Source organism: Uloborus diversus, chromosome 3 (assembly GCF_026930045.1).
Source record: "Uloborus diversus isolate 005 chromosome 3, Udiv.v.3.1, whole genome shotgun sequence".
Lineage (NCBI taxonomy): Eukaryota > Metazoa > Arthropoda > Arachnida > Araneae > Uloboridae > Uloborus > Uloborus diversus.
In genome coordinates, this window is record NC_072733.1 from 10681048 (window position 1) to 10693873 (window position 12826).

Genomic DNA, 12826 nt, shown 5'->3' on the forward strand with positions numbered 1-12826 from the left:
GAAGCACTTTTACTATTAAAAATTATTTTCAGGAGAAGTGGGAGAAAATCAGGAGGTTAAAACAAAAATTCAGGAGTTTTAAGGGCCCTTAGAAGAAAAAATTAAATTTCAGGAGTTTTTCAGGATTTTCAGGAGGCATACGAACCCTGCACTCAGCCTTCAATATTAACTGCTATTTGGCCTTTTAGGGGTGGCTAGTCGTTCCTCACCCCCGTATTCACCCAACTTAGCCCCGTGATTTTTTTCAGTCCCCGAGGATGAAAAAAAAAATCTAAAAGGGAAGCATTTTGATGATGTAGAGGCTGTTAAAACTGCTTCGCAGAGGGCACTGTACGGGATCAAAGTTGAGGAGTTCCAGACGAGTTTCAACAATGGAAAAAAAGAATTGACTAGTGCATTGCTTTAAATCGCAAATACTTTGAAGGAGACTAAAAAATTTTGTAAATAAACATAAAAATAAATATTTCATAACAAAAATCCGTTTTTTTTTTTTTTTGGGAGGGGGGGGGGGGTCCGCCCTCTTAAGTGTAGGTCAAAATAAAATTTTGTTTTTAGAAATTAAATTTTGAAAATATTATGGAGGAAAGCCCCAAAACCTCATCATTAACCCTTAACTACATTGAAGATTGTATAAAGCTGCATTTTCCAAAGGTCGACCTAGAAAAAATTATAGGAGAAAACCCTCAAATCCCATCTCTTCCCCTAAAATCAGGGTTCATACCCTTTAGGCAGAAAAAAATTCAAGCACTTTTCAAGTACTTTTCAAGGTAAAAAATTTTGTTTTCAAGGCAATATCATAAATTTGTACTAAAAATATTGTATGCAGATTTCATTTACTACAAACACATGGAAATAAGGCAATAATACAAAAAAGTATATTAAAACAAAAATGCTTTTTCTACAACAAGAGACGCTTTGATGAAACATCTACTGCGTTGAAAGTTTTTCTGAAAATGTTTGAAAAGTTTGGTCATAAAGAGAAGCAGATACCAAGAGGTTTAATTTTGAGGTTTTTCAAAGCTTGCAGCAGTCAGAGGTTTGTATATTTTCTAGAATCAGCAAATTAAAAAAACCTTTCATAACTGCTTTTAACTTTTATGGGAAGAAACTAAAATACCCAAGTTCAATGGCATTGCCAGAGAGGAGTTTTTGAAGTCACTCCCCCCCCCCCCCCCCGCCCGGTTCCAACATTTATTTCCAATATCTATACAGTGGATTATTACAATATAAGGGCGTTTAGGACAAAAACACTACCCAGAAAGTTATTTCAGTTTGCACTATTAAGTTCTAAAAATATTAGGTTTGCAAACCATTTATAAGTATGCAAATCAATTATTCGTATGTATTTATTAGCTGTTCAGCCAATAAGGCATTTCAACTGTCCTCGAGTAAATTTAAAAATTAGGAAGTAAGAAAAGTTTATGAAGTCCACAGTCCAGTCTCTACACCTCGAAATATACAAAAGCAGCTTAAGCAGTGATAAATACTCTGAATGCAAACTTGAGCCTATTCAGCTTTCATTGATTAACTTGCAATAGAGAATAAATGTGCAAGTTCAGATTTATAGAGCCATATTTCGAAATTGAAAAGATTCACAAGAATTTGACATATATTATGACAAAAGTAGTTTTATTTTGGGAAAAAATGGGTTATTGTTGAAATTAGAATTTAAATTTAGAAAGGCAATAATATTCAGGTTCATTACCTGAAAGTTTCAAAGAGCAAAATGGGGCGAGGGGGGGGGAATAATTTTTAAAACTAAGACCCCTATTACTTGAATATACATATGTACAACAATAACTTTTGCTATGCATACAATTCATAAAATAGTTTAAGTCAAAATATTCTGCATAGAAATACCATGCCCAGTGTCTGTTGATAACCAGCAACAGGCACTGGGCCTAGCTAGGCTGGTACTGGTCAATTTATTAGATCCAAATGAAGATGAATGACCCTCCTTAAGCTATCTACCCCTTTGCTGATTAAAGCCTCTTTCAGTAAGCTCCAAATATCCACAACCTTAATAAAGTAGTAATTTTGAATATTTGAGGAAAAGGGGAAAATTGGAGATATACGGAGGTAAAAGCATAAAAACGAACACTATTGGATTTCAAGTGAATAATCATAACACAACCACCCCTGTTATACACCTTATTTTAGCAGACATAAAAAAAATGATGTACTTATAAATAAAATTATATAAATCAACTTTATATTTAAAATACAAACTTCAAGTTAATTTGTTAGGTGCTCAACTGCTGAAATTTAAATTTTTTTAAAAAAAATCTGTTATGACCAAAAATTAGGTAAAGATAATGATTCAAAATTGCAAAAATAAATAAGCAAATAATTAAACAAGACCAAGGTAATAAATTCTTTAACTCTTTAGTTATTAAAATAAAAAATAAAATAGGCTAATCAGATGTAGCAGTGTCAAAATAACTACTAATTGCCAAAAATATAAAAATATTTACAAAATGCAAAAGGATTGAAATCTCGAACAAGGGAAGCAAATTTTCGCGAAGTTGAGTTAAGTTTAATGTTGTCATGTTTCCCATAAAATAAACTTATATTTTACCGAAATTAAACATAAAATATGCTAATCTACGGTAGCAAATATGAAAATTACATCCGATTAGTGAATATATTTAAATATTTGCAATATGCAAAAAGATTGAAATTTCAAACACGAGAAGCAATTTTTCGCAAAGTCTGAGTTCGTTCGACGTGGCATGTTTCCCATGAAATAAATTTATTTGTTTTTTATTAAAATTAAACAAAAAATATACTAATCTAAGGTAGCATATGCGAAACTAACATTTGATTTGCCAAAATATTTAAATATTTGCAGGATGCAAAAAGATTGAAATTTCAAACACAAGAGCAATTTTCCGCGAAACCCGAGTAAGTTCAATGTTGTCATGGTTTAAAAATTAATTTCTTTGTTAATTAATGAAATCAAACAAAAATAAACTAATCTAAGGTACCATATGTCAAAATATCTTTCGGTTGTAAAAAACATCAAAAGATTTACAAGATGCAAAAGGATTGGAATCCCAAACACGGAAGCAATTTTTCGCGATGTTGCATACTGAACACATGTTCAGAAAATTGCATTGGTGAAATACTTTTTTAAAACTTCTAAGCACAATTCGTTGATTTTTGAGAGAATTTAAGCACTAAGAAACTTTTTCAAGGTTTTAAAACTTTTTCAAGGTTTTCAAGCACTTGAAAATGAACTTTTTTTTTTCAAGCACTTTTCAAGGTTTTTCAAGGGCGTACGAACCCTGAAAATGATCAAAGGTAGCCTACATTCTATGCATTTTTGATACAATAAAAAACTAAGCAGTCTTTGAATTGAAAAGATTGATGAAAAAAAGTGTTTATTTACCTGAAGGTTTAGCTCCACTAACACGGGTGGAGTTCAAGTCTAGACCAGCAAACTATGGAAAAGAAAAAATTTTTCAAAGTTACTTTTACAATAAAATCAAGTTTTTGAAAACAAGAAATAGTAGAAATTAAATAAATGCCTTCGTGCAGAATAGTAAAAGAAAATATAACATTAAATTGCACAATTTTGCAGATAGCTGCAGACACTTGTTTTAGGGTTTCAAAGAACCCCCTTTTTCAATGCCAAAGAAGGGAGTTTTTTTATCTTAAGATACAGTATAAAATTAACGAGCCCCTTGGCACATTCTGTAATCAGCTATGACATGTAACGTTTTTAATGCATATAAATATGTGTGTAACTATACTGCTGTGGGCAGGTACAGGGCAGTAACAGCAAATTTTTCATTTTTTTTGCATTTTTCTCATCTATTGTACGTTATATTTATTGAACAAGCTCCCTTATTTGGTTTCCGCAGAAAAAAAGTGCGAAAAAAACATTGAATTTAAACATTTGTCTATTGTTAGTATTGAATGCACCACATACACCTCTTCAAATATCTCAAAAACTCATTTCTGCAGATACTGCCATTTACCTGCCCACAGCAGTATACTACTGTAACAAAAGATTGTACTTAACAAATTTAGAACACTTAAAATACTGTTACAAATTCTGTAAATTGTAATTATTTTTGTGATTAATTTGTCGTAATCTAGCTAAATTTGGCGTTTATTAAATTATCTTTCATCTAAAATTATTGTAGTAACGTAACCTGTAAATAGTTTCTTGTAATGAATATACAGCCCCCATACATTCGGCTGAAGTATACAGACCCCTCATTTCTGAATGATAAAATTTGTGAATGGAAAGAAGAGGTAGAACGGTCTATGAATTTCTGGAATATTTGAGAGCTCTCTTCAGGGTTTTATAAATAGCCGCGCCACGGAATAAAAAGTTAATCTCGACTGTTAGTATTTTAGTCAAATTTTCATTTAGATAAATAAAATTTAAAAAAAAAAAAAACCTACTGTTATTTCTTCTAAAATACGTTTTTGCCCCATGCAGATAGTGTTCGGACAAATTGCTCCGATGTAAACAACATTGAATAGGTAGCGACGTTATTCGGGCGATTCACTCATCTGAACTGGATTGGGTTTTGGTTAGTTCGTGCATGTGATAACCGTGAGATGTTTTCTAAAGTTTTCGTGAGTGGCAACAGTGCTTGTTATTTTGCATAAGTGATTGAAATTTCGAATGTTGGTTGTTCCACCATGTGTTTTCACGGTATTTAATGCTGCACGTTTGAGAGCTCGCTCCCTCTCCCTTATTTTTGTTGTGTGTGTTGTCTGCACGTTCGTGTTGTCCTATCCAGTTCAAATGAAAATGGTGTAATTATTTAGAATGTCTTTTTTCCGGGGTGGACAAGACAGGATAACCCTCAGGGGTCTGGCCAGAGCAAATTTGGGTTCGTTAAAGGACCCTTCACAAAAATCCGATCAACCAAAATGGACCCTTCACAAAATTCTGGTAAACAAAAACGGATATTTCACAAATTGTTTATTGAAAGAGCAAATTTCAAATTAAAATAATACAGCATATTTAAAGTTAAATTAGAGGAATCAACTTATACAAAATCAGCTATAATTTTGCAAAAGAAAAAAAAATCGGCACTCTTGTGATGCTCCTGTAAGCCATAAATAATTACTACCGCCAAATAAATATAATACAGTGACCTCTCACTTATACGCGACCAAAGGGGACAACGAAATTTTCGCGCACAAGTTAAATTCGCGTATAAGCGAAAAACCCAAAAATAAGCTTAAATGCAATAAGTTTACATCAGTTATATAGTAATACTAATAGTACACTACTAATGCTAATGAATAAATATGCACATAATTTCGGTTTATGCATTGTAATTAAATAAAATGAAGTTGTACATTCTGTCATTTTTTATACACTGTACAGTACGTAAGCGAATCCCCCAAAACCTAAAAAATGTCGCGTGATCAGAGCTATAGTCTACGAGGATGCAAAAGATCCTCAAAAGGCAACGTCAATGCTTACCGTTTGACCACGACTTTTAATGACGACAACCTTTTCGTAGTAACCCTTTCTCCCCTCTCGATGTCAATCACAAGACTAATTCCACCCACAATTGCTCACTTGTGCAAAAAAGAACGGGTGTTTGGAAGAATTCGAACAATGGAATAAAGGCGTGCGATACATTCCAAGAGACAGAACAAGAAGGGTACAAATCTTCTGGTAAGCAAAGCGCAAATCTGCGATTTAACCAAAACTTGAAAATTTTTTATAGCGCATAAGTGAAAGGTGCATTTTAGGTTTCGCGCATAAATGAACAAGAGTTAATATTGTTTCCCTATATCGCTGGCCGGGCCCGTGAAAAAAACGTGTATAAGTGAAAAACGCGTATAACAGAGGTCGCGTATAAGCGAGAGACCACTGTACCTGTTGTTGGTTTCTTTGAAAGAAATTAACAGCTGAAAGTCAGTTTGGTTTTTAATTTTGCATGTTTGTTTTATGCAGCGGTGTTGTTGTAAACTTCTTTGGAAAAGCGTCAACATTCTCTGAATAGGCGTAGTAAGCACTTTTCTCCCCACTCATGATTTAATCATCAATAATATACAGCGAAATGAATTTAGAACTGCAAAGGATAGTATGGGTGGGGCGGATGTGATCGCTTCAGATAGGGTTACAAAATTCAAACTTATCGCCACTTAGTGTCTGGTGGTGCGATGTTAAACTGTTATTTTGGGAGAAAGTTATATGGGTTTGGTTTTTCGATACTAAAAAGGATAATTAACTTCAAATAAACTTTTATTTACCGTTATTTTTTTCTATAGATGCCTACATTTTGAAAAACGCAGTCTTTTTACATCCGATATGAGAATCATATTTTATTCTTTTTTTCAAGCTAACTTCACTTTATTAGGATGCAAATAAATGAAAAGTCTCTTTATTTTTGTAACAAAGCTTATTTCAAGTTTTTAAAGGTGAATTCCATTTTCTTTTATGAGTCAATAATTAAAATGCTGAATCAATGGTTTATTTTTTATTTTATTGATTTATTTATTTATTTTTGCTTCAACTGTGTCCAGATATTAATGATATGTTTATCATAGGACTCTAAAATGCAATTCAAAAGTATTTTTTTCAAAAATATTTATTTTACAAGCCGTTTTTATACTTTTGATTCCTTCACTTTGAGGATTGCAATCTCTTTGCATCCGCTGTGGAAATCTGATTTTTCGAATTTTCAATGTTTAGTACGCTTAGTTAAGAGGTAAACAAATAAAATATTTTTTTTATTTTTGTGAAAATCACGGAGTTTATAAGGTTTGAACGAAACTCTGTGCTCTTAAACAGTGTCTTGGGTTAAAAAATTAAATGCTGAACCCCTGCCTAATTTCTTTTCCTTACACACAGTTATTTTAATATACAAAAAACATTTCTAGTATAATTTAACATGATGTAGAATGGTAGATAAATATTGATACTTGAGGGGTGCCCATCTCCCAGGGAGCAATGCCTCCCCCCTGTCCCCAAATACTAGAAAAACACTCAAGAATGATATTCTCAACAGAAAAGAGAGAAAGCACTCAACTTTAAGTGTCAATGATGCAGTTTTCACCATCTCAAGAGTCTAAACTTTCGTTTTTAAAAGAAAAAAATTTTTTTTTTAAATTATTTGATTTTTCACAAAAATAATTGATTTTTCACAAAATTATTTTATTTTTCACAAAAAACGGACCCTGTGAAAAATCCTGGACAGACCCCTGACCCTGGTTTGAGTTATGCAGTCCAACGTGCCCCACTCGTTGGGCATGTTAGTCCACTTTATGAGGTTCCCATTAAAAAATTAATGTAAAAAAAATTATAAATTCAACCCTCCCAAACAAATCTGGTGTCGAGAAGTGTTTAGTGAAACTTATTGTAGAAAATCGAACTGCTCATTAAATTTTTTGTCGAGATAAAAAATGAAAAGTAAGAAAAAGCGGACCAACGTGCGTCACATCCCCTTAAAACTTGAACTTAAGACTTAACACAGATAAAAATAATAATCATCAAATATTATGTTAATTTCATTAGAAACTTAATGAATCTATAAATTATATGCAAAATAGTAATTCAATCTTATGACTGCATCGTGTGGCTTTGTCACTTTAAAAAAAGATTTTTTAAATGCATCAGTAATAAAATTCTTTTTTTGTTTTTGTTTGTTCAATGCTTGGTTGAATCACGCAAAAATTATAATTGTAGATTTAGCTGAAGCTTCAGTCTGTAAATTCTGTACCTCAGAGCCAGAGGAATGTAAGTCACATTATGATAATTTTACAGCAGAGAGGGAAAAAAAAATTTCTGGCTCATGCAACGGATGGGACAAGCGGTCTTTTGACCCTGGTAAAAAATTGAAAAGCATTTTTTTTTAAAAAGAATTACATTCACATAGCTTGATGCGGGATAAGCTTCTAATAAACAGAAAATCGCAATTTTTGGACTTATGTTCTTTCGGCTCTGAGGTACAGAATTAAGGTTAGTGGATTGAAGACTTTTAGATATAACAAACTATTTTTCAAAAAGTCTCCACAATACAAACAAAGTGAATAAAAATTCAAACAAAGTAATACATGTCAAAGCACATCAGCTTTTCTACCACTGAAGGGAGTCACTTATCAATATTTCTTAAATTAACAAGAAGCTCTTAATTTTGCTAATTCAAGAGCAGGGCCACGCTGTCCCTATGTGCGAGGTCGTGCAAAGCATGACGGCGCCAGAGTCAAAAAGGCACTGAGCTCTATCAATAAAAAATGCTCCAAAACAATAGAGAAAATCTCTTACTGAAACAATAAAACTGAACTTTTCATTAAATCCAGAGCCTGATCAAGCCAAAGCGATGCCCAGGCCCTGGCAAAATTTGATGCCCCTCTGGCAAGAAAATCTCCACGTTTTTCATGCGGAAGTTTCCAAAAAAAGGGAAGAAGAAATGTACCCTATTTTGTTTATCCCTAAAATTGTGGTGCCCAGGTTCATGGACCTGCTGGATCATACGTTTACCAGGCCCTAATTATATCCAATTGTTGCGGTGAAATTACACTGCTCATTGAAACAAGCAACCTACTCGCTGCCTATCCAAAAGGAAAAATTAATGCCTTGTTGTGTCTATACAGTGAAGCACCGTTTATACGTTTTTACCATTTATACGATTTTTAATTTGGTCCCTGCAGAGTTTAATACATATTAATGTATCCTGCTATACATTTTTTTCATTTGTACGCTTTTTTCATACAGACCCTTCAGAAACGTATAAACGATACTTCACTGTATATGCTATTCAAAAGCACAATATTTTGCAATAAAAACACATGATGCTAATTCAAGGATGGATACAAGGGAGAGGCGATTGCCCCCCCCCCCCCCTTGAGCCGAGATATAGGAACATTTTTTCATGTATACTTTTGATATTAATGTTTCAAAAAGGAAATTCTATATAATATTCGATAGTGTTAGAAAAAAGAGAGCTCTTCCCCGGAATTATTCTGTAATTGAAGTCTTGAAAACACAATCGTGGCCCCATCTTTTATTGCTCGGGAGATAAAAATCAGAACTCTCCAAAGGATTTTTTTCGAAATTGAAGTTCCAAAATCTCAATTTTAGACGGTCTTGGATGATATCAAGGGCAGGTTCAAAGGCTCACCCCGGATATTTTTCAAAAGAAACACAACTGTACAGCGCCTTTAATTACATAAGGGTAAGCGATGGGGTTCAGTACTCTCCAGATAAAGTTTTTAGAAATTGAGTTCTAAAGAGTAACAAGTAAAAAACAATCGCCCTTTCCTTGAACATTTTCTGGATCCGCCTTTGTGCTAATTATTGTATACATTAGCTATTTTCTTTCTAATGTGGAGCAGTGAATGTTATTTCGGTATGTTTATAGTACACAAGTCTGAGTGAGCATATGAGGCGCAAGAAATTTTCATTCCCCATTTTGGTTCTTGAGGTGATTATGTTGTATTGTAATTTGAGAAATATGTCCTTTTTTGATTTCAAACTATTGTTCATGGTAGTTTGAACAAAGTTACCATACATGGAAAAACACTGTAAGCCCATTTGCATATATTTTACTTGTGCATAATATTTGTATATTGTAGACATCAATTTTTGGAAAACTTTTTAGTTCCAAAAAGTAGCGACTTGACCATAATTACTTAATTTCCTACCTCCCCCCTCCCCGCCCTCTCTTTTTCTCTTTAATTTTTTATGTATTGAAAGAGCTATGGACAATGAATTTGTTTTATATATCATCTTCAATGCCTTTTTAATGATTCCGTATTTTAGAAATATTGGTTTTACTGGAAAAGATTTCAGTTTCAGATTTTAAAGTGGAATACCCTCGAGTTAGAAACATAATGAGTACCCTGTTGTTATGTTTTAACAGGTGTAAAAGTGTTTAATTATTCATCAATTAGATATTAGAGAGATATTTAGAGTGGCGTCAAATACACAACATTGATATTTAAAATGTTTTCTTTTTCCGAAACGCATTAGCATATCAAAGGAGCTACTAAACTCGAAATAACTTCGAAGTATGAAGTAAAAACATAAACTGTAATCCGAAATTTAGTACACATCTCTACACATTGTTTTCTTTTTCTTTTAAGAAATTAAATGGCAAACTTTTTTTCCCCACGTTATATTAATCTAAAAAACCTTATTCAGGATATTAACTATATTTTCGCCGAACGCCACTGCATCAAGGCGCTCAAAAGACATTGCACACCGGCAGCGATCAGGCTTGGCACGGGCCTGTTCAAGAGTTATAGCTTTAACTCTTGAAGACTTGGTTTTCGATTTTCGGCTGGGATGTGGAAGCAGTGTTTGATGGTGGCGCTGACATTAGTTTTCTCATTTCTATCTTGCGTATTAATGAGTGAGAAAGTTACGTGAATTAGTTTTTAGGAGTGCGAGTGTACTTCGTCGCTTCAATTTTCTTTTTGTTTTCGGTTTTCGTCGACTAGTTTATTTGGTTATTTAGTACTCTGGACTCTTGGAATGCTTTCGAGCTAGGCCTAACTCGAAAAATGCGTTCGTCGTTCGCTACTGAGCGAGGTGGTCTCGTCGTCTGTCCGCGTATGGTGTATTAGACTCTGCTCGGCCCTGGCCTTTTTCTTCTATTGGCTTTGTCGTTCTTGGGAACTGGACGGTTTCTCACGTATGTGTTTTCTTCTTGCTCTGGTGAGCAAGCAAGTCTCTTTTCGGTGGTGAGTTTGCCGCTTCATGGTTTCGTCTCCTAGGTAAGGTGCCTTTTACTTTTTGCTTGCTTTGTCCTTTCTATGCATGCTCTCCCATCCTCATGGAGCCTCACAAGCACACTAAAAGAGTACCTATTGCGGACATTGTAAAAACAGCATTTGAAAATGATGTCACTATGTTCCCCATATTTTTATCGGGTATTGACACAGAAAAAATCCCCCCTAACAAACCAAAGCTTATCAAGGCTGAATTAATGGCAAAAATTAAATGCTCCAAAGAAATAACTAGTATCAACTTCACCAGAACAGACAGCCTTTTGATTATCACTGATAGTTTTGAATGTGCTAAAGAAATCACATCCATAACCACCATACTTAATATAAAACGTCCAAGCCCATCTAATCATTAAAAACTACACCTCACGCTTTCTCCTTAGGGACATCAATAATAATATAGGATTAACTGACCTAACATCTGAACTAAAACTTGAAAATAAAATTAACATATTGGAAGCACGTCGCTTTCAAAAAAATACCCCGCAGGGGCAGATACCGACAGAAATGATCTTAATCACGATCATAGGGCACAAAGTGCCTGAGTATGTGAAAACGTTCATGATGAGAAAGAAAATCTCTCTTCATTGACAAGCGTAGGCAGTGCAGCAACTGTTTCTCATTTTTCCATATCACTAGCAAATGCACCGAGGTAAGCAAATGCATAAACTGTGGCGAGAGACACAAAGAGATATGTACTTTCCCTCCAAAATGTACTAACTGCGAAAATGCACATCCAGCAAACTTCAATTTATGCCCAAAGAGGATAAAAGAAGCTGAAATCATGGAGTTCAAATGCGTCAATCACTTAAGTTTAAGTGAAGCTAGAAGAAGAATTAAAAGTAACAATACCACTTATGCTAAGATTACTGCTAAGCAGTGCCGCACAAAAGGGAGGGGTCCAGGGTGTCCGGACCCCTCCCATAGCTCTTGCATTTTTCTTATTTCAACTGATTATGATTTTATGTACTTGATACACAAAATATTTCCAAACAAAAAAAACAAGAATTTCAGTTCTAATAATAGGGAAAAAAATCCTCTTGTTAAAAGATTTTTTAGAAAATGTGTACATTTCTTGTAAAGAATTGCACAAGCGAGAGATCTTTCTCGACTTTGAGAAGGCTAAAAACATACTTAAATAGTACTATGTATAATAGGACTCGACCGATGGTTCAATAATTTAGCCATCGGCATCGGCGGCCGATGCTAACTTGCAGGAAACATCGGCCCATCGGCCTCAAAAAACATGGAAAAGCCGATGGAGTTGGCCGATGTTTTTGAAAAAAAAAAAAAAAGGACAATTGTTGTTTTACTTTTTAATACAAAGTAAAGGAAGTTACTGTTTTCATATAAAATTGTTTACTTAAATTTCAGTATGAATGAATTTCTATTTTAGTCACCCCTGAAAGAGTTTTTAATACTGCATTCAGGTACCAAACAAGTTAATTGTTGCGTTGTTTCTTGCGACTGGATGTACGTAAGTTTCTCTTATAAGTCATAACTCAAAAATGGTAAGCTGTAGATGGCTAAATTTTCGCATGTGGGGTATGCGTACGTTCCAGTTGTGCACTTCCCTTTTTGTATTCGTTTGGGTGTTCTAAAAAGCCTATTTACTCATTTTTGTGGATATTAATTACTTATTTCAATGCAAAACTAATATAGCGTCTCAGACTGACGATCATTTAGTGATATATTGCCGAATTGGAGACTATGGAAACAAATATGAGATGGCGAAACGGGTTTTGTTTCATTTTGTTAGGTTTCCGTTGAATCGACAGTAATTTTTAATTTTTCGATATTTGTAATATGAATCACAGTAATGCAATCTTTTCTGTATCGCTTCGGCGGAGTTACAAGTTTGAGGCCGTCGAAATACATTTTAGGGCCCTATTTCTCTATCACAAAAGTTGTAAAACATTTATCATAGGCATTTTTGTAACTCCTACGGTTATGGGGCCTCTCGCGCAGTTGGAACATTTGCTATATTTTAAATCCGCCACTGCACGTCAAAACAAACTCATGTGCAAGTTTTAAAAAGGTTTTTCTGATCAATGTTTATGATTATTTTGAACTCTATTTTTTACGACCATTTTTTGTATTTCCGAGATTACTT

General features: G+C 33.9%; 1 protein-coding gene across 1 annotated transcript in view; it reads right to left on the minus strand.

Moving 5' to 3' along the window:
• LOC129218223 (ATP-dependent RNA helicase DDX3X-like) overlaps positions 1-12826 on the minus strand; it is a 120021-nt gene that overhangs the window by 90190 nt on the left and 17005 nt on the right. The window contains 1 exon segment of the mRNA XM_054852444.1: positions 3392-3443. Coding sequence (XP_054708419.1) covers positions 3392-3443 — 52 coding nt within the window.